At 34.1% G+C, this 23137-nt stretch overlaps 1 protein-coding gene across 1 annotated transcript in view; it reads right to left on the reverse strand.

Moving 5' to 3' along the window:
- The window catches only part of LOC150109426 (endothelin-converting enzyme 1-like), a 297401-nt gene that overhangs the window by 126435 nt on the left and 147829 nt on the right, over positions 1–23137 (reverse strand). The window contains exons 10-11 of the mRNA XM_090413095.1: positions 19519–19622; positions 6408–6466 (exon numbers count right to left, since the gene is read on the reverse strand). Coding sequence (XP_090269221.1) covers positions 6408–6466; positions 19519–19622 — 163 coding nt within the window. The remainder of the gene's footprint in view (positions 1–6407; positions 6467–19518; positions 19623–23137) is intronic.

The following is a 23137-nucleotide window of genomic DNA, read 5'->3' on the forward strand; positions in this document are numbered from 1 at the left end:
CTTTGCTACGAGTTGTCCGGTATTGTACTAGGGTCACTTGCATTGGCTAACGCTAGTGTCGCCGATACTTTATAGTTTTCTATATCGGCATGAAACTCTCCGATTCCAATCTTTGAGTTTCTTATTCGGTTTGAAAACAATGTGGGATTTAATATCCCCTTAATTTAAATAAATTATCTTTCTTGTGTTTACTCATTAATTTTTTTTTTTTTTTTCAATCATGTCTCTACTTCAAAATATTCCATTTCATACTTAGTGATATAACATCATGCGGCTTGTTCTATTTTTAATGATCTATTGTTGGTATTCTAGCTTGTATTTTTTTAAAACTGTTCTCGTAATACCACTGAGGATGGTCTGCTTTTTTCAGACCGAAATATTTGGTTAATTAAATATCTTTCTTGTGTTTACGTGCATATATTATTCATGTGTAAAAGTAGCTAAACAAAAGTAATGGGAAGACCAATAAGAATATAGAAAATAAATATCAGGAAAGTGCCGAGAAAAAAAAAAGCTGTTCAAAATGCTGCAATTATATGGTGTAAGTGGGGATATATTATATAAAGCAATATATAGTCGTTATTGTAAAAGATGTGGCATTAAACCTGATGTTAGAATTGGAGTATCAAACTTAGCTCTCTGCTTTATGCAGATAATGTATTCCAGGAGATTTGCTCATCCAGTGCAAGTAGACCAAAACTATGAAAGTTTCAGCAGCATTCTCAAATAGCAAATTAAATATGAAAATAGACAACAGAATAAGCAATGCTGATATGGTTGAGCCATCTGAATAAATTTATATGGAATACGAGAGAAATTAGCCAAAACAAGAAAGTAGCAGTATACAAGACAGTGTTCAAACCAGTTTTAAGTTATGGATCTGAGAGCTAGGTTAGAAATAAAGCACATGATCAAAGACTAGAACCTACAGGTATGAGAGTTCTGAGAGAAATTTGGAGAGTGAACATATGGCATCAAGAATCATATGAAAAATGAAGATATTAGAACAGAAGTTGACATAGTTAGCATTCAAGAATGGGTGAGCCAAACTAATATAACTTTACTAAAATTAATACAAGTTTACAAAACTAATATAAGGTGGTATTGCCACTTAAACATAATGGGTGAGGAAAGGTTAGCAAAACAGTGTTGGATGCCAAGATTGCAAGAAAGAGATTCAGAGTCTAGGTGGATTGATTAAGTCTAAAGTGCCTTAGAAGCATAAAATGTTTCTCTCTATGTTCACTGGGCATCTACAGATGCCGTATGGTCACTCCGATGCTCCGTGATGTTCCACACCATGCCTCGCAATGTAGTCCTGTTGTTTGCTTTTCTGGTAGCCTCAACTCTCTGAAGATCAGTCACTCCACACACGCCATCCATCCATCTCATTGATGGTCTACCCCTGCCTCTTTTTCCAGGAACTTTACCTTCTATTACTGTTCTGAGAAGTCCTCCTTCCATCCTTTCTATGTGTCCAAAATATTTTAACTTTCTTCTGTCAATATCCTTAAGGGGTCTTAAAGTTCTACTAATCTTTTCTAACACTCAATCATTTGTACGCCTTTCAGTATATGATATCCTCAACAGCCTTCTGTAACACCACATCTCAAAAGCAGATATCCGTTTCTTACCTGACTTCTTTAGGTTCCAAGTCTCGCATCCATAAGTCGCTGTTGGAAAAACAACTTCATCCAAAATCCTCAACTTTGTTCCCATGGAGATAGATCCATCCTTCCAGATTTTAGACAGGTCTCTGACTGTTGTTTTAGCCATTCCTAACCTTTTTCTGACATCTTCTGAACAGCAATTCTTCACATTAATAATGGATCCCAGGTACTCAAACTTGCTGACTTCCTCAATTCTTTCTTCATTAAGATACACTTGTTTCTCAAGAGCTTCTCTGTTTGTTTTTCCTTTGAGAACCATGATCTTTGTCTTGCTAGAATTGAGTTGAAGTCCTCTGTTATTACTGATCTTGTTAACTTTGTCAAGAATTAGTCCTAGTTCTTCCATGTCATTACAAAGGAGTATTGTATCATCAGTGTACCTCAGATTACCGATCAATCTACTTCCTATCTAGTCTATAAAATGTTAGATACAATAATATTGGCATGCTCACAAGTAATAGATGAATTTGAAGATAAATTGTTGATAGGAGAGTAATAATAATGTAAACTTAATCATATCGTGCTGCCATAGCAGTTTGAACACCCTTTGACGGTATATATCAGGAAATTGATGAACCACTAGAAGCTTACATGACTTTCCAAGATCGGCAAAACATAAATAGAGATTCACATGATTTCTCAAGTATTTGTCTTAAAGTAAAAATCACATCAAGAAAATCCATATTTGACCTAAACCTTGACTGTTCTTCTAAGTTTCTCTTCCACAATTTTTCTTGATCCACTCTTCTCAAATATGTCTGCATAAATCTTACCTTGAATGCTCAGCAGCAAGTTTCCTTTGTAATTCTTGCAATCACTTTTATTTTATTTTCCAGAGACAGATGCTTATTTATTTCATATGGGGGTTCCCCCCCCATCCTGGGAGTTCATACCTGGGTGAACTCCCCCACCTACTACTGTATGAGACCGGCTAGGCTCACCTTTAGTCAAAGGAGACCAGATAAAGGTTCCTCATGTCTTGGGCCGGAATCGAACCCAGGTCTTTCCAACCAAAGGGCTTCTTCTATATTACCAATTGAGCTACATAGGCTCTTGATATCAATGCTGAAGTCAGTGATATTCTGGCTGAATATCATTGACTTCAGCTGCCTGTCCACATTTCAGATTTCTAATTTTTTTTTTTTCTGCATCATTTAACAATCTTTCAGAGTAATTACTCCAAAATCTTAAGTTTTCAATAATCAGCAGAAATATCTTCATCAGTGATTCCTTTTACACTTTTTCAACAGCTTCCAAAACATTTTCCATCTTTATGATATTCATCTTCTATATTCAAAGTCTTCCCAGAAATATCATTTAGTTACTTTTACATACAACTTAGCTTCTTACAATTTTCTATACATTCTCTGAAAACATTAGCTTTTGGATTTTTCTATCCTTGACACTGTTTTTTTTTTTTTTCCCCCCCCCAAAAAATCAATCCTCTCCCCAACACACACACACAATATTTGTAACTTTTAGTCTACAATTTATTTCTGAAAGCTGATCAGAACTGATTCTCGTTAAACCTTTAATATCTAATAGTTATTTTCAAATTTGATATTTATATAATGCTCAAAACAAAATAGTGCATTTGTGAATTAACAGCCATACAAACAGCTCTTAAGTTCTTTCTCTCAAATCCAGTAATAAACATTACAGAAGGAATAACCATCTACAGTGACTCAAAAATCTGCACTTGACGCATTAAAAATGGAAAAACAAAACTCACACAGGAACATGAACTACTAACAACTTTAAATTTGAAAAATAAGAAATGTACCCTGCAATGGATACCAGCCCATGTAAATATTGAAAGCAATGAAAGAGCAGACAGACTAGCCAATGAAGCAAGATACTTGCCTCAAAAATTACACCCACTATCACTAACTGATGCTAACTCTGTCGCCAAAATAAGATTGGTAAAACAAACTATCAAGAAGAACGAAGTCAGTGAAATTAATGAAAATAGAGAAATGCCCACAATCATCACCAGACTAAAGATAGAACATTTTAAAGGAGTGGAAATTCAGTCAGACAGTAGTAGGAGCTATGAAACATGCAAGAACTGTCCAGGAGTTGAACTAACACCTGTTCATATCTATTCTTGTCCAGCAATTTTGCTGCTGCTTACAGAAAATTGACAATAACTCTAGAAAAAAAGCTCTACTCCATCAAAGTTTAACAGATTGTCAAAGCAGTTCTACAAATCCATGGTCATATCTAGAAGCTCTTCAATGGACTCAACAACAACAAAATAGCGATACCTTGCTAATTCTCCTATACTCTTGTATTCTGAAGCAGTCCAGAAATATCACTACCAATAATAACATAGTGAATAACATACTTTTATTTCTTGAACATTATTTCCATGTGAATCTCTGCACATATTTATGTTTGGAATATGGCTGTTTGTAATGACTATTCCCATATCCCAAAGAAAAATCCAGTAGGTACTTACCACTCTTATTAGCTTTGTTTTCTCCAGTTTCCCACAATATTTTCAACTCTGCTGCTTCAAAATCCAACAAGAACCAAAGTTTTATGTCAGCTTCTTTCTCTAATGACTCTAAAAATTCCTCCACTTCTTCCTTAGTAGAATTTTCTGTGGGACCATAGGCACATTGTCTCATTGCCCAATTTCCCATTTTGAAATTTATCCACATTTATCTACTTGAAGTTGCCTGATATTTCAGTATATTTTCATATTTAGTGTTGAAAACTGTATCTAATCCTTCTTTTCAGTGATCAATACAGTCTGAATACAACATCTTATAACAGATCCATCTTTTTATAGCCCAAATGAAATGAAATTTGAAAAGTTTTGAATTTTACTCGAGAGAGTATATTTAGCAGAGAATTCATCAGTATTGCACCTGTTTTTGGTCTATAACACCACTATGACAATATAGTACTTCTCTAATTCTTCAGGGTTCTATTACAGTTTGAAAAAAAGAAACAAACCTATCACCTTAACTCCAATAATATTTCTATATTTAAGTCTCCAGTTCATTTTTTAAAATTCTAATGTATATTTTTCTTTTCAACATGATATTCATTTTCATGCTACTCAAAATGAAATGGTAATTGTTTTGACCAAAATTCCCCAAATATTTTTAGGAAGTTAAAAAAAGATTTCTCCATGATGATATGTGAATGTAGTATATTAAGTAACAACAAAATAATGAGCATAAAAATGTTTAAAAAATTATATCTCCACTGTGAAAATTTATCATTTAATTAAAAAAAAAAAAACAGTAATATTTTATTCCCAAATTTATCTGTCACAAACCAAATCTTTCAATTTTTATTCAGGGAATGTCATAAAAATATGAGTAGTGCTTTAGGATTTAGCATAATTTCTCAAAGCACCAAGAAACCAATAAATGCTTTTATGTCTGATTGTCTATTATCTTTCTTCTTTAAACCATGAAACTGTTGTTTCATTATAATCTAAGTAAACTGCTGGCTTTTTTTTCCCATTATTATTTGTTTTAAGTAACTGTTTAACTGCAAAAATGCTTGCTTAAAAATGCAAGCATCTTTCATAACCTCAATTTAAAAAAAAAAGTTGACTTAATTTGCAATCTTCTAATAACCCTAAAGTAATACTTGGTAGTATTTTTTTTTTAAGATTTTTAACATGGTTTAAGATTATGTATTAAGAGGAGTTCAGATGGTTCAAGAGTAACAGAAGTTGGGTTCAAGATTAATTGGGAATAATTTATTTTGTTTTGCCAAGAAGTTGAAATTGGATAGGTTTTTTTTTTTTGTGTGTGTGTGTGTGCACATTTATAGCAACCTGATTGGTTCGTATTGCTAGAAATTTGGAACAAAGTAATTTGGTTTCATTATTTTGGGAATCAATGATAGTAACTATCAATTTCAGGATGTATTTAGATTGTAATCCATGCAATGATATTTGTGGTCAGACTTTTGTTCATATTATTGGTGTGTTTTTGTATGGATTTCTTTTTTAGTAGTGGAATGTAAGTGTTCTGGTTTTGGAAAACTGCAATCTTGACAATGTTCCATTAAGTGAGATTTTAAACAATGAACAGTCAATCCAATATAGCAGGTATTGCGTTCTGATTGGCAATTAAACTTATAAATAACATTGTACCATAGTAAAACTGGTGTGAGATATTGTAGGGTTTATGTTTTAATAAATTTTGTAGTATTGTAGTGAAAACAATTCAGTAATTTGAATACTGGAAGATGTGTTTGATGGCTTTGTAAATATTATGAATATATGGAAATTTTAGAAAAGGTATAGGATTTGGATAAGTTGGTTTGGGAAGAAACCTTATGATTAGTTGGTGAGGGTACTGGCAAGAAAGAAAGCTGTCTTTTAAGTATATGATTTTTTAGTTTAGAGAAGTGATTGAAGTGAACTGTGTTAAAATGACCAATCTTTTGATATAGTAAATGATGGGAGGAGAAATGTAACTGGATTCGAAAGCTGGCAGGTTTATTGTATACCTTAGTATTAATATAATGGTCAGACATATTTGTGTATACATATTGTGTATATTTGTACACTCCAGAAGATGACCTTGACATAAAGGTCGAAACGTCGAATTGTAAAATTTTAGTAATAGTAAACTAAAGTTTTTATTCAAACACGGTAGCTGTCTCCATAATTTCCAAAAATGCATTCGGATCACCGTGCAAGCCTAAAAGAAAGGAAATGAAAACTATGTTCTTTAAATATTATAAAAGAATAACAATTTTTACCTAATTTATTGCCTATATATTTATATTCTGATATCAGATCTTGGGCATGAACAGTCCAGCTAAAAAAAAAACAATAATGCATATAATTTCAAGATTTATTTTTATTTTATCATTTGAAATTGCTGCATCCATATTAGAATATACACACATTTAAAGTTTATACAATATTTTCAAATTTTAGGGGGAATTAATTCCTCTACCCCAATCTCTTCTATGTTAGGCTCAATGGCCTGCCCAAATAACTTGGCTTTGGAATTAGTTTGGATATTATCGTTTTTTTTTTTTTAATATAATAAAATTGACAGTAGGCAAAATGACTTTGAAACCTTTTGATACCAGCTCATCCAAATCCACAGCACTAATGTGATAACAAACACATGCAATCATACATGAGCTATAAAAATAACTAAATTATATAACATTAAATTTCTATACAGGCCAAAAGATTCTGCCTCCTTCCTTTACAATGCAAAAGGGAAGAATGAAAAGACACAGTATGACAGAGAGCAACTGTCATTATCTTGTGCTCTTAAAACATAATATTTGTATTGCTATATGAAATAGTGAATTCTATGGTCGACTTTTCTAAGATAGAGTGCTATGCCCCCCCCCCCCCCCCCCCCCAACAAAACATATTTGCATGTCATATCTCAGAAATTGAATAAATTCTAGCCATCTGGCATTAAGGTACCAGAAATGTTACCACAAGGCCACACAATCATTCTACATAACCTATGAGAAACTATACCAAAATTATACTTGCCAAGGAATTATATTCTTGTTTAATCCTTTATCTAAATGTAAGCAAACAAAATTGGCATGAAAATAGAGTTTGTTGATATCACATCAATTGCCTTTGAATCCATAATGCAAAGAATACTTCCTTTCAGAGGTGCATAATGCTATGCATTAAGGGTAGGTCACTATCCAGACCAGATTCAACCTCTGTTGCCACTGATGAGACCTCAATAAAGGTCAAAAACCAGTCTGGGTAGGGATTCTCTCTTAATGTATAGCATTATGCACTTTATTATGGAATATTAAGGCGATTAATGTGAAGTAATCAGCCTCTACACACAAGTAGCCTAGTTGCAAAAATACTTCAAGCACAAACTTTGGCAAGTATAATTTACTTTCTAATGAAGTGGAGAGAAAAAAAATTCTAAAAGCTATACCAAAAGCAAATGCAATCCAGATGAATAAGCATGCTTTTATAAGATTCACACAAATATCAGAGAAAGTAAAAAAAATAAAGAAATAGTAAATAAATATTATCTACTTTACATTTCCTGGACAGACAACTTACAAAACCATCTTCACTAAAAAAAAGTGCAAAACAACTGAAATGTTTTACATTTTCAGGATGCAGTTGATATTTTCAATATTCCTTATTTTTATGGTCTGTCTTTTTAATGCTAATTTTTATACAAAATTTATTACAGCAGTAAGTAAATTTAGTTAGAGAATCCTGTAGACTTGTACTGGATTTATCTGGAAGCACTATAACATCATCATCATCAGTATGAACTAAAGAGCTGAAATTAACATATCCGATTTTGATATCAGGTTTAATGCCACATGTTTTCATGTGATCCATATAGATGATGAATAAGAGTGGATATAATGTACACTCCCATATCCAATTTCACATCAAACCATCTTCCTGCACCCCGCTCAATTCCAACTCCTAACTTACAACTCAAATATAGACTATGTATTGCTCAATACAATGTCCCATTTATGTTATATACCTATAGCATTTTGAACAGCTCTTTTCTTGGCATCTTGTTACATGTCAGATATTATTATTACATGACACAGATCCATGTTATATTTGAATGATTTCTCAACTATTCTGTCATAAAGTGAAAATTTGATCTTGACAACCTCTACTCGGTGTGAACCCAGATTGTTGTTCTCCAAGTTTCCTCTATCACAATTTTACTTACTCTTTTTCTCAGGCATGCTTCAATAAAGCTTATTGTGAACATTCAGTAAGGAAACTCAGTATCTCACATTATTTTATTTCCCTCTGAAAGATGCTCCAATCATCTGGAATTCGACCATGTGAGCAGGCTTTCTGAATTATGCAGTAGCTACTATAAAACTTTCATATTTACGAATTTAGAGACACAAAACACATATGTTGAAATGATTATTTTACTAATTATTATTAAAATAATACTTGACGTTTTGAACCCTGTATTGAGGTCATCGTTCAGAAGGTTACATGTGTATAGGGAACCAGCTACATGCTCTTGCACTCTATACTGAATTAAATCTATGCTGTTAATTAATCTTTTTTTCAGCCTGACCTCTAACGATAATTAAATAAAATAAAATAAAATAAAATAAAAATTGAAAAAATAAATTAATTAAATAAATCAATAATAAATAAATAAATAAAAATTATAATTAATAAATAAAAACCTACAATAAACACTGCTAAAATCCTCATGTACTAAGATTCTTCTGGATTCGTACAGTTCAGATTGTTATACTATGAATTTCTTCAATACTTGTATAGTTCAATTGCTATGGAATGTTAATGAAAAAAAAAAAAAAAAACACTTCAAGTCTTCTTGTAGTGGGACTTTTCTTTGGCTTGTTCTGGTTGCTATAAAGGCTGCAAATGGGTCCTCCACATTCTTGGAATGGTTAGGCCATCATTTTTGTTCAGATTTGGATTATGTTTGAACATTTCACATGTTTCTTTAAATTTCCTCTCGAACCTGGTTTTGGTGCGGTGTAGGGACTTAGTACCTTTCCAATCAATTCTGTGGTATGTTTGGAGTGCGTGGTCAGAAAGGCCGGTTTTTCCAAAATGGAGATATTTAATGTGTCATTTGTGTTCATCCTTCCTAATTGGGATGGTTCACCTTGTTCCCCTATGTATGGTAGGTTACATGTGCATTGCATTTTGTATACCCTTGAGTGGGATAGGTGTGGAAGAGGACCTTTGGAAGAACTGAGTAGGTGTCTTAATTTTGTCGGGGGTTTAAAGGTGGTTTTGAGGTTGTATTTGTGTAGTGTTCTGTCTATTTTTTCGGAAATGCCTCTAACATACGGTATGGCAATAGCATTCTTGAAATCTTTTGTGTTTTTACTAGTATCTCTGTGGAGGATCTTGTGAATAGTTTTTTTACTGTTTCCATTTTTTATAAATGTATGGTTGATGATCTTGTATTCCAGGTTTAGAACTTGTTCATTTGAATAAATAGTTTGAGCTCTGTGTTTAAGGGTGCTTATGACAGCTAGTTTTTGTGCTGGGCAGTGATAAGAATTTTTGTGTATGTACTGGCCTGTGTGTGTAGGTTTGCAGTAGACTGAGGAGAGACAGCCTGAGGGAAAACGTGACGTGTGTGTCTAGGAACGGAAGAGAGTTGTTTTTTTCCCATTTTAATGGTGAATTGGATACGTTTATGTTGTTTGTTCAGGTGGCTAAGGAATGTATTTAGTGCTTCGCAGATGTGGGGCCAAATGGCGAAAATATCCTCAACATATCTGAGCCAAATTTTGGGCTTTAGGCACTAACTCTAGAGCTCATTGCTCAAAGTCTTCCATATAAAAGTTAGCAATTGGGGGGGGGGGGGAAGTGGTGGCTGCACCATCTTTTTTGAAGGTAAAAATTGTTTTGCCACACGAAATATCCGGAGCGGAGTACGTAGGCAAAGAGGGCCGTGATGTCGTGTGGAAATATGTTCTATAAGAATAAGATAGTATCACTGATCAGGACATTGGTAAAAAGGGAGGTTATGTCAAAGCTGACTAATAAATCTTGGTCATTGAGTGTAATGTTTTTAATTTTGGTTATGAAATGGAGTGTATTTTTTATGTAGGAAGGGATTGCCCTACTAATTCCTTGAGTGTGACCACTAATTTTTTGGCTAAATGGTAATTTGGGCTGTCAATTCCTTCAACAATGGGATGTAGTGGTGTGTCTGTTTTGTGTATTTTTGGCAGGCCATAAAGTCTGGGTGCACAGGCATAATGAAGCATTAGTTTTTTTGTTGTTTCTTCTGGCCATGTGTTAACAGATTTAATTAATTCAGTTGTTTTCTTTTTGATACGTATCATGGGGTTGTAGTTTACTATTTGGTAGGTGTTGTGGTCCTATAACAAATGGTTCATTTCTCTATGTAAGTTGTCCGGTCGTCTAAAACGACAGTGGAATTCCCTTTATCTGCTTTTGTGATTATAATGTCCTGGCTATTTTTTTTTAGGGATTTAAGGGCCAGTTTTCTGTTTTGTTTAGGTTGCTGCTTAGTTTTTTGTTTGAATTTAGTATACAGGATGTTTCTATGCATATTTTATCAGCTAGATTGGCAGGAAGGGATCTTAAACCTCTCTCGATATGATAAATTATATCAAGTTTGTTTACTGACCTTGGCACAATGGTGTAGTTTAGACCTTTCTCCAGCAGCGAGAGTTCACCTTGGGTGAGATTGTAGTTTGACTGGTTGATAACCAAGCCATGGTCCGATGTTGGTTGGTTGCTCCTAGCTTTGTTTGTGGTGATTGGCTGCTCCTTTCGTTATGGCGTCCTGATTGTCTTGTGCTTTCATGTTGTTGTTGTAGTGCTTGAAACTTCATTATTAATTTTTCCTTGTTTTTCAGTAATAGGTGTTTGGCCGAGTCATCCGTGATCCTGTCTAAAATATCCCAAATTTCTGGATTAACATAGTCAGATAGCTCTAATTTAAGTTGTAGAACTTTTGCTTAGGTAGATGCTAGGTTTTTTCGTGCCTCATGGATCTCTTCTCTTAACAACACTTTTTCCAACCAGGCATAGATACGGAGCACTTTAGCTGATTTAAAGTTCTTTAGTTTAATGCAGTTGGGTATTAAGTTGCTGTCTCTACATTGTTTCAAAAAGGCTAGTTGATTAGTTAACAAGAAAATGCGTATCTTTAGCTTACCATAGAGGCTGCAATGCTTGTGGGTCATATCTCCATGGATTATGATGATTCTTTCTTTTAAGGTTACACAGTGATCAGCATCATATTTACGAATTTAGGGACACAAAACACGTGTTGAAATGATTATTTTACTAATTATCAATAAAATAACACTTACGTTTCGACCCCTGTATTGAGGTCATCATCAGAAGGATACATGTGTATAGCGAACCAAGCTGCATGCTCTTGCACTCTATACTGGTAAATTAAATCTACACTGTTAATTAATCTTTTTCTTAGCCTGACCTCTAGTAATAATTAAATAAAATAAAATAAAAATTGAAGAAAATAAATAAATAACAAATAAATTAAAAATATTTACAATTAATAAATAAAAAACTACAATAAACTCTGCAAAAGTCCTCATGTACTAAGATTCTTCTGGATTTGTACAGTTCAGATTGTTATACTATGATTTTCTTCAGGACTTGTACAGTTCAATTGCTATGGAATGTTAAGGGAAAAAAAGACAAAAAAAAAAAAAAACACTTCACCAAGTCTTCTTCTAGTGGGATTTTTCTTTGGCTTGTTCTGGTTGCTATAAAGGTTGCAAATGGGTCCTCCACATTCTTGGAATGGTTAGGATATCATTTTTGTTCAGATTTGGATTATGTTTGAGAATTTCACATACTTCTTTAAATTTCCTCTCGAACCAGGTTTTGGTGCGGTGTAGGAGACTTGGTACCCTTCCAATCAATTCTGTGGTATGTTTGGAGTGCATGGTCAGAAGGGCCAGTTTTTCCAAAATGGAGGTATTTAATGTCATTTGTGTTCGTCCTTCCTAATTGGGATGGTTCGCCCTGTTTCCCCTATGTATGGTAGGTTACATGTGCATTGTATTTTGCATACCCCTGGATGAGCTAGGTGTGGAAGAGGATCTTTGGAAGAACTGAGTGGGTGTCTTAATTTTGTCGGGGGTTTAAAGGTAGTTTTGAGGTTGTATTTGTGTAGTGTTCTGTCTATTTTTTCAGAAATGCCTCTAACATAAGGTATGGCAATAGCATTCTTGAAATCTCTTTTGTTTTTACTAGTCTCTCTTCCGTTCCTAGACACACTCATCACACGTCTTCCCTCAGGCTGTCTCTCCTTCTCAGTCTACCGCAAACCTACACACACACACACACACACAGGCCAGTATATACACAAAAATTCTTATCACCACCCAACACAAAAACTAGGTGTCATAAGCACTCTTAAACACAGAGCTCAAACTATTTGTTCAAATGAACAAGCTCTAAACCAGGAATACAAGATCATCAATCATACATTTATAAAAAAAATGGATACAGTAAAAAAACTATTCACAAGATCCTCCACAGAGATACTAGTAAAACAAAAAAGATTTCAAGAATGCTGTTGCCATACCTTATGTTAGACGCATTTCTGAAAAAATAGGCAGAACACTACACAAACAAAACACTACACAAAACCCCCGACAAAATTAAGACAACTACTCAGTTCTTCCAAAGATCCTCTTTCACACCTAGCTCATCCAGGGGTCTACAAAATACAATGCACATGTAACCTACCATACATAGTGGAAACAGGGTAAACCATCCCAATTAGGAAGGATGAACACAAACGACACATTAAATACCTCCATTTTGGAAAAATCGGCCTTTCTGACCACGCACTCCAAACATACTACAGAATTGATTGGAAAGGTACCAAGTCCCTACACTGCATCAAAAACTGGTTCAAGAGGAAATTTAAAGAAGCATGTGAAATTCTCAAACATAATCCAAATTTGAAAACAAAAATGATGGCCTGACTATTCCAAGAATGTGGAGGATCCATTTGCAACCTTTATTGCAACCAGAACAAGCCAAAGAAAAACCCCACTAGAAGAAGACTTGGCGAAGTGTTTTTTTTTTTGTTTTTCCTTTAACATTCCATAGTAATTGAACTGTACAAGTCCTGAAGAAAATCATAGTATAACAATCTGAACTGTACAAATCCAGAAGAATCTTAGTACATGAGGACTTTAGCAGAGTTTATTGTAGTTTTTTTATTTATTTTATTTATTAATTATAAAATGTTTTATTTATTTATTATTTATTTAATTTTTTTTATTTTATATTTATGATTTTTTTTATGATTTAATTTTATGATTTATTTTTTATGATTTAATTGGTAGCATAGATTTAATTTACCAGTATAGAGTGCAAGAGCATGTAGCTTGGTTCCCTATATGCGTGTATCCTTCTGATGATAACCTCAATACAGGGATTGAAACATCAAGTGTTATTTTATTAATAATTAGTAAAATAATCATTTCGACATGTGTGTTTTGTGTCCTAAATTCGTAAATATGAATGCTGATCACCGTGTAACCTTAAAAGAAAGAACTATAAAACTTTTATGCCTCCATATTTGAGCATTTCTGACCGAATATCTTCTACTCCAGTTGCCTTTCCACAAGCTTATGAGCTTTTTTTCTACCTCAAGTATTGATATGTACTCCTGATTGCATTCTTGATTATTTTCTACCAATATGCTATCACTGCTTGTTTCATTTAGCAATCTCTCAAGTTAATTATTCCAAACATCTAGAATATCTTTATCATCTTCAGGTTTCACATCTTCTTTATCATCTGATTCCTTCAGTACTCCTTCCTCCATTCCTAATTTTTTTTTTTAATAACCTCCAGAATATTTTTCCTGCCATCCTGATGTTTATTTTCTATATTCTTACCAGTCATTCCCATGACCTTTTGTTTAGCTAGTTTTTACATTTTTCTCTCTATTCTCTCAGAGCACAATCTGATTTACTTTCCAGGAATTTGATATGTGCTTTTTGTTTTCCTTGAATGCCTGTTTAACCTTCTGAGTCTGCCATGTGGTGGTCTGATTTTTCTATCCTTATAGACAACATCACCGTATGCTGCCTCTGTGGCTGAATTAATCAATATTTTCTTCAGTGTCTGCCAATGAATCTCCAAGGTTTGGTTGTTATTTTTAAACTCTTTCATTTTTTTTCTTCAATAATATTTGTGTGTTTCAGTCTCAGGTTCACCTCTGAAAGCTGCTCAACTTTGATTCTTTTAAAAAAACTTTCTTACGCCTTCTCTTTTCCCATATGATATTCAATTTTATCCTACTCAAAACTAAATGGTGATCACTTTCTATTTCAAGTCCTCCATATACCCTGTCCTCAACCAACATGATGATATGACTATCAGAAATAACAGTCAATGGGATTTTTCTTATTTTTTTGTCTTCCTTCTATGCGAATTTATGCACGCTTTTCCTGAACAGAAATCCAGTTGGTATTTATCATTATGACTAACTTTTTCCTTTTTTCTACAAATTTTCCCAAAACATTTCTATATGCCTGGTAATAATTTCCTACTCTACTGTTTAGATCTCCAACTCTTCCTTTTTCTTTATATCAGTCACCCTCTGTAATGGCTCAAAATTTTTTTCCACTTCTTCAAATGTCTTGAAGAACATCAGGAATAACATTCTACTTAAAGAACCTATCAAATCCAGTTTAAAAAGCCACACATTATCTATGAAACACAGGATTCAGTGAAACAAAAGCAAAGGGTTCCACAACTTATTTTCTTCTGGAAAGATTGTACAAGGAAAGCTGTAAAGCACACATTTGCAATTCAAACTTGAACAAAAAAAAACGATTTTCTAAAAGTTTCTCAATTTAGGGAAGTTATACTGACTAATACTCACCATGTCTGTGTTCCTTAATTTGTAATTAATTTTTTGTTTATATTTAAAAATAATTTATAAACCAAATTATTTTATTGTAAATTATTTTGGATATCTATTAATGCAGATGGAGCTATTCTCCTGCAGCTGATAGTGCTTTCAACTGAATGTTGTTTTTTTTTGTATTTTCTTATGATTGTATTGACAATGACTATGAAAATTAGCTGAAAATTTTACAAATAAAGAACATTTAAATTAAACCTAAGTGATTCTAGTAATAATATTTTATGACATGACAATAACAGTTTATCCACTTCGAGCTGTGTTGCTGTGGATAATTATTCAATTAGCCACATCAAAGACATTAGAATGTGCAAAATTGCATCATAGTGGGTCTGCCCTACAGTGGAGTAAAAGTGGCACAGATATAGGTACACTTCTCACAAAGTGTCATTCTGAATGTTACAACAAAAAAGACATTTCTGCACCATATTATAGCCCTTAATGAACTCTTTGCGCAGTCTTAAGGGCTGAAAGTGAAACAGAAGTCAAACAAATGCTACCATCCATGTTCCACATATCTTTCATTACTTGAACATTATTAGTGTTCCTGGTGAAGAAAGTTCACCAGGAAGACTAGTAATGTCAAGGTAGAATGTGGCTTATTATATCATGATGTATCCCTGTCATACAGTCTTAGAGCCAACCTGTCAATGTGTAGAGTAGTCCTGCATATTTAGGAATATCATCTTCTGGTAGTGTGACGAATCTACATTTCATTACTAACGCTTGACCTGTGAAAGATCTTCTGGCATAGAGCAGTAGGAAACTGTAGAATATTCTCCCCTCCATGAGTCTGTATGATGTTTATGTCCTAAATAAAGGAACCCTCCCCCCCCCAAGGAAGGCAGTTCTTCAGTATGGACTGTAGGACAGATTCTTTGCATCTATTTTAAAAAAATCAATTAACTGACAGCATCTGCATTTGTTGTCTCTCAAAAATTTGGTTTAGTTGGAATTATGGCTAAAGCAACTAATGCTCTGAAAACAGTATATTATGTCTGTTAATTGCATGCTTTAGTTGTTTGCAGGATGAAAAACAACTTTCTGGGAGGAAAATTCCTAAAGTCTACATGAGAAAACTAACTTACTTTCAACGGAAAAGTCCTTATGAAGACTACTTGCATCCTAGATGGGATTTTGAATTCAGATTTTTAGATCTTTCCAATCCAAGGAGAAATGTCAGATCTGACATCAGTATTGTGGAAGCAACTTTGTTTTGTTGAAATAAAGCTTGTCAAACACATTATTACTACTTTCCATTCACTCTTCACATGTTTAGTGACTTGTCAATCCTTGATCATATGATTGAGGTTTTCTTACTTACCTATTCAAGCTACCTACCTACTTTAAATTATTTCAATAAGAAAATGTATGATGGTTTCAGAGGCAGACTCACTGACAGTTTTGTTGTTGTTTCTTTTTGTCCAGAGTGATTGAATATTTGGGTTTGTATACAGTAAGACTGATATAAAAATATCCAACTTACCTTTGATAATCCACTCTTATATACAATAGGTAGGTTACCTTTTAAATATAACCAAGTATACAAGGGATATGGCATGTACCAGATATTAATATCCTGATGCCTGGATGGAATGTGGAGCATTCAAATGTTGTCCTCTTAAGATCATTTTGAGTGAAAAGAACAGGTAGCCTATAGAAAGAAAGAGGAGTTGCACTCTAAAATAATAGCTAGTTGGTCCTTGCATTAGGTCCTTAAGTGTCCAAAACCATCCAAGGTATCATTAGCTTTCATAAGGATAAATTGCATGTATTCTCCTGTCCAGTTTGCAGTAGGCAGGATGAAAAACCCGAGTTTCTGGGAGTAAAAATCCTGCTGCCTCTATAAGATGCTGACAAACTCTTTCAATTGAAAAGCCCTGATAAAGGTTCTTCATTAGATGGAATTCGAATCCGGGTCTTCCCAACCAAAGGACATTGTCAAAACTGACTAAGCTAGGGAGGTGCTTAGCACAAACATGAATATATATAAACTAAATCGCCAGCCTGGTTGGCTGAGTGGTTAGCATATCTGCTCTCCAGTCAAAAGGGTGTGGGTTCAAATCCTGCCTTGGGCATGGATGTTTGTGATTGTCTGTAAAAATAATAGTAGTGGTGGTGAGCAGTAGATGGCGCTAATGTAGATGATGATGATGGTAGTTGCAGTTCATTGTAGTTGGCAGAGTGAGTGGTGGAGACAGAGAGTTCGATGAGTGTTTGGACTCCCTGGAGGTGTCGCATAATAATATTAATAATAAATCTCAAGAATTCATGATTTTTTTTTTTTTAATGCACCCTGAACATCTCTGGGGGGGGGGGGGGGTAATAACAACAGTAATGATACCTTTCCCACTTGCTTATATAAGTGATCCTCTATTCAAAGAAACTGGATATCAAACAGGCCTGGAATAATTTCACAAATAGAGGGAACCTATCAACCAGCAAAATGATGGTTTTGTTACTGGCACAATCTTTACAAAATCCCCGTTTACTAGAGATTTTTGTAAACAAAGCTGGCATTTCCCTGATATTCAGCAACACATCTTTGAGGTCCTGTGTTTTTAAAGCAGGATATTTTATATATCATTATATATATCAGGACATATCCACAATCAACTAGCTTAGGATTTTATCACAGTCAAAAAAATTAAATTGCAATACTCTTGTTGTGATGTCTTTCTTCTTCGTTGTGTATTCTATTTTCACCTGAATGCAGTATTCAATCACGAGACAATCTAGGCCTAATCTCTATATGAGTAATACTGTATAAGAGTTAAAACAAGGGGAGGTTATCGACGAGGTCAGTAATTTCCTAGTTCTTTCCGCTGATTGATTCCATTTTCAAACACAAAGAAAATTTATATTTAACTGTGCCACTCTGTGTCCATGGTTGTAAGAATAATGTTAATGAATCAATCATCAGCAAGTACAATGCTACAGTAATCTAAATAAGACAGAACTTTCCTTAGACAAATTATTTTTAAGTTATATAGCAGTCGTGGTTCTCTAATCCTTCCTTTCTTTCACATTAAATAGAGTTCCCGCTTAGATCCGAAATGTTAAAATGAGTGGTGCAATGAAATGAACTCAGGCAAGCACAAGATTCAAGTTAAATAAAAACATTTAGTACACTAACACATGAATTTACATTAATCAAAGAAGATCTAAACATAACTAAAATGATCATGAAATAAAGAAGTTCTTATTAAGACAATAGCAACTTCACAGTAGAGTATATACTCAGCACGGTTAAATTCTTAACATATAGATTTCTACCCTTCTTAAAGTTATAAGTTTCTAAGCACAACCTTTAGACAAGGTTATCTATTCAATATACTTCAATTGTCGACTCTGCTTAGCCGTTCAGGATATACAAAGCACATATCACTAAATACACTCCAAGGAATTCTAAAGTTCCATCAATCTATTACAGTAATTCTTAATAAGTCAGTTTCTAATTTATATCACGTTCTCTTGGAACAAACTTCAAGATACCACACTTTCAAACTTGAACTGTCATTAAGGCAATACACTTCCTGTTTATTGTAATTACATTCACAAAAGACATAGAAAGGATTTCCTTACTGGGATGGTTGATATACCTTGCTTATTATCACGTGTTCTGGAAAACACATCCTTGTTTCTCAATAGCTTTCTCTCTTAGGTCACTTTAGTCCGATAGAATCTGGATCCTATTCCAGATTCACTGTAACGATCTTGTTGGCTCGGGAATACATGCCTACTTCACTCAAAAATGAATATCCTTCAGGTTTCCTTGGCAATCCCTGTCATGCCTCTCGTCTTTCGCATTTACAAGACGAGGAAATAAGAATCAGGATACGAATAAGAGCCTGTGAAAGAGTAAGAGAAAAACAGAGAGCTCCCTTGTCTTTTCAACCGGTTCTCTCCTTCGCACCTCTCTCTTCTTTTCTTGTTTCACAGCTCATGTCCTTTCCTTCCTTCTTCGTGCCAAAATCTGCCTCACGGAAGTTCATTAGCTCGGTATAGTAACTAGCGCCAAAATGTGCACTCGCGGATAACTTTGTAATTTCATACAGCACTTAATTTCTGTTATACTGGCTATGTCTTTGGCAATGGTTTACATAAATGGATTAAATTCTGAATTTCCATGCACAGTTCACATAGGATTTATATACTCTACAAAGAATTAGTACAGGATAAATAATTAACAACTATTAGAACATACAATTATTTTATAATTATGGAATATACATTAGTAAGTGATTAATTTACTAGTTGTCTGATGAGCAAATTTGGCTCAGGGAATGGCAGACTATGTTAAATCCTGAATGAAACACTATTATTTATAATTCCTTTCATTCAGAATTTAACACTCTACAGTATTTTTTATAATAATGGAAAAGCATGTGACATATTCAAGAAAGCAAAAAAAAATTCCTCACCTATGTTCAGAAATAACTTCTTTTTCCAACATAGTTTGCTGAGTTCTTCTTAAGAAATACTCTCCATCAATTATATTTTGAAAGTGTTCCCCTTGAACTTTTAACTACAAACAATAATAAATAACAATCATTCTTATTTATCCTACTTTTCAACATATTCTCTTTTAGTTAAACTATTTATCAAGATCCACTAAACAGGGATTGCAATAATTGTTAAGAAAACAGATTAACTGCAAAAACCGGTGAAGTAAATAATAGTTTAATATAGATGCAAGGTTTGGAATGCAATAGTTAATTTTCTTAACTATAATAGATGAATTTATATTTTAAGGAATGTAACAGCTTACATGTTCACTCTGGGGCTGTGTGTCTCGTGTGTGCACGCTGCACCTCGAGCAGGAACCCACATGATCACATACTGTGTCCCTTCCACTTCAGATGAGCAGGTATAATTTTATGAAATTAACAATATATGTGGTATGCCAGTTTCAATTTTTTTTGATAGAATTTTATTTGTAAAATTAGTATTTGTGAACTGTCTCAGTGATATATATAGAAAATCTCAAGTGCAAATTTATCTAAGTTTATATATAAATCTTTGTGCTTTTGAAAATTTGCTTTATATAAATTGGGTGATCTCTGCACCTAATGAATACATTGTGAACAGGTGTCACCATATATTTTCAGCAAATGAAAATTTGAAATGGATTGTTAGGACATTATATTCAGTCAGATACCGAATGAGTGCTATAACAAAACTTCTACTGTTTTGCTTGTATCTATGCAGTATGCTGTCTGTGGGAGGGGAAGTGTTTTTCGTTATATAGGATAGTTTTCAGTTCAACTGTCTCTGATTGCACCAATTACTTTGTCACTAAACATAGTGCACAGACTAATTGTTTCTGTACTGTATTTAGTGATACAATAAAATTACTTTGTTTTGCTTACACCTGTGCATGTGGGTAGCAAATGTTTTCACTAGACCAAGAAATTTTCATTCTGGTCTTTTTAAAGAATAGACGGAGTGAGAAAAAAATCCATTTACTTCTCTGAATAAAAATGAATCATATGTTTTTTTTTTAAAAAAAGGACTGTGTTTGGTGACAATAAATTCTAATAAAACATTAGCATAACTGATATTTATTATATGTAAAAAAAAAAAGTGCACACTGATATAACAATCATTAATTTTTTATATTTTTTTATTTAATCCACACAAGAGGTAGAAGAACCTAATAAGCACATCTCTGCCATGTGTGGGATATAGGTGAGGATTGAGAAAGAAGTTTGTTGGTATTTTCCTTGAAGAGCTGCAGGTTGTACTTTGGAAATGCTCCATGAGGAAAGCTGTTTCCGAGGACAGAGGTAGATGGAATAAGAGAGGAAATGAAGAAGCAGAAGAAGGAGGTTTAGTGTGTTTGCAGTTGCACTGAAAAGAGATGCTTCTCTTGCTATAACATATTCAATAGAAAGTGGAAGAATGATGGTTGCCAGTTCAACAGAGCAACGATCATTGAGGTATCTGTAGAACAGACGAAGAGCAGAAAATAGTACATCTATGAGATAAAGGTTGAAGTAACTCTGTTCAGGAAGGATCATCTATGAGCCACATTGCTTTCTTCTAGGTAGCATTGAGAATAAAAGAAAATTCTTTTTAGAAAAAAGAAAAGTGAAATATAAAAAATAAAAACAAATGTATATAACTGCAACAAATTATACAGGATGATTTGATGTTAGAGGTTTAATAGAACATTAACAGCACTGAGAAAGGATTAAAACTAATTTTAATACTTCCAATATTTCATCTCCGTCACAGAGACATCTTTGGGGATTACAAAAACTTTTTGTAACAACACACACACACACAAATACAATACAAAGTGAAACTAAAGTCCTATCTAGGTGATGTGCCCTCTATAGGCATTTGCAGGTGGCCTGGGATGTAAAGAGGGATCTCTGATAATTAAAGTTTCCAAAATTTTGGGAAGTTTAATGCAACCATATTTGTTTAAATTAGGTTGATTCCTGAGTGCAGATTCAAAGAATAGTCTTTCTTTTTTGAATTTACTATGGTGGAGCATGGTAGTTTTTTTTCCAGGCGATCCTGTGGGATGTATCCAAAACATGATCTGCAAGGCCAGATTGACCATAATCGTGTTTGCAGATGTAAGAACTGTGTTCTTCTAACCGGATGGATGCTGACCTGCCTGTTTGTCTGAAGTAGGCAAGTTTAAAGGAACAAGGTACTCTGTATACACCAGGCACTGAAAGAGGAGGGAGCTGGTCTTTAGTGGAGCGGATAAGAGTAACAAGTTTACGGTGGGGCTTAAAAGCTGTATGGAGGTTGTACTTTTTTAATGAACTGGCTATTTTTTCTGAATTACCACGGATGTAAGGAATGGTGATGGCATTTCTGAAGTCCTTCTGAAGAGATGGTCAGAGAATGGGGAAGGATTTGATTATTTTTTTTAATTCTGTAGTCATTTTAGCCATTGGAAAGGAAGATGTTGTGTATGTGTTTGAGTTCGGTTGAAAGGGCAGCTTTACTGGAACAAAGATTGTGGGCCCTATTGGTCAGAGTTAATGCCATATGCCATATTGCTGGGAGGGGTGGTGGTGGTGCAAGAGTTTGTGAATGTATCTGCCTGTATGAGTAGGTTTTCTATATACAGAGAAAGAAAGGTTACCATTAGGAAGGCGTGTTACTAAAGTGTCTAGGAAGGGTAAACTATTGTTATTTTCCTTTTCCATCGTAAACTGGATTCTTGGATGTAGACTACTGAGGTGACTGAGGAAGGAATCTAATGTGTCTGGGCCATGAGGCCAAATAGAGAACACATCATCTACATATCTTAGCCAAATAGAAGGTTTTAAAGGGGATGAGTGAATGGCTCGTTTTTCAAAATTTTCCATGTAATAATTGGCAAGAGGGGGTGAGAGGAGGGGAACCCATGGCAGTTCCTTCTATCTGTCTGTAGATTTTGTACTTCTAAGAGAAATAACCAGAGTTGATGGCAAAGGAAAAGAGCACTAAGATATCAGAAAGAAAAACGTTTTTTAAGTGTTAAATTGAAGAACGGGAGAGACTTGACATAGCTAACATTCTCTCCCGTTCTTCACCTCCTAAAGTTAATCTTCCAGTCAACTCTCTGCCCTCAAAAAATTACAGAAAGAAAAAAGTATTGTCATCACCAGAGCTGATAAGGGTAATGCCACTGTTGTTCTCAACGCCTCATAATATAATCGGAAAATGGATATTATTCTCTGTAATCACGCTACCTACATACCACTGGAACACAATCTCACAAAAATTCAAGTTAAAAAATTAAAAAACCTACTTAAAAATGTTTCTTCCTGGCCTCCTGACATTCCAAAAAAACTCAAACTATTCTGTTCTCGCCCCCCCCCCCCATCCCCCGGATATACGGTTTACCCAAAATCCACAAACCTAATTCTCCTCTAAGACCTATAGTAGATGCCACCAATGCACCGTCCTACAAATTATCAAAGCAGCTAGCTAACTCTTTGACCCCCCCCCCTCACTGGTCTTACTTCATCTTATGTAAAAAACTCCACCCATTTTAAAAACTTAATTGAAAATCTTACTTTAAATAATACA

Source organism: Typopeltis vanoorti, chromosome 2 (genome assembly GCF_054136105.1).
Source record: "Typopeltis vanoorti isolate ZY-2024b chromosome 2, IOZ_Tvanoo_1.0, whole genome shotgun sequence".
Taxonomy (NCBI): domain Eukaryota; kingdom Metazoa; phylum Arthropoda; class Arachnida; order Uropygi; family Thelyphonidae; genus Typopeltis; species Typopeltis vanoorti.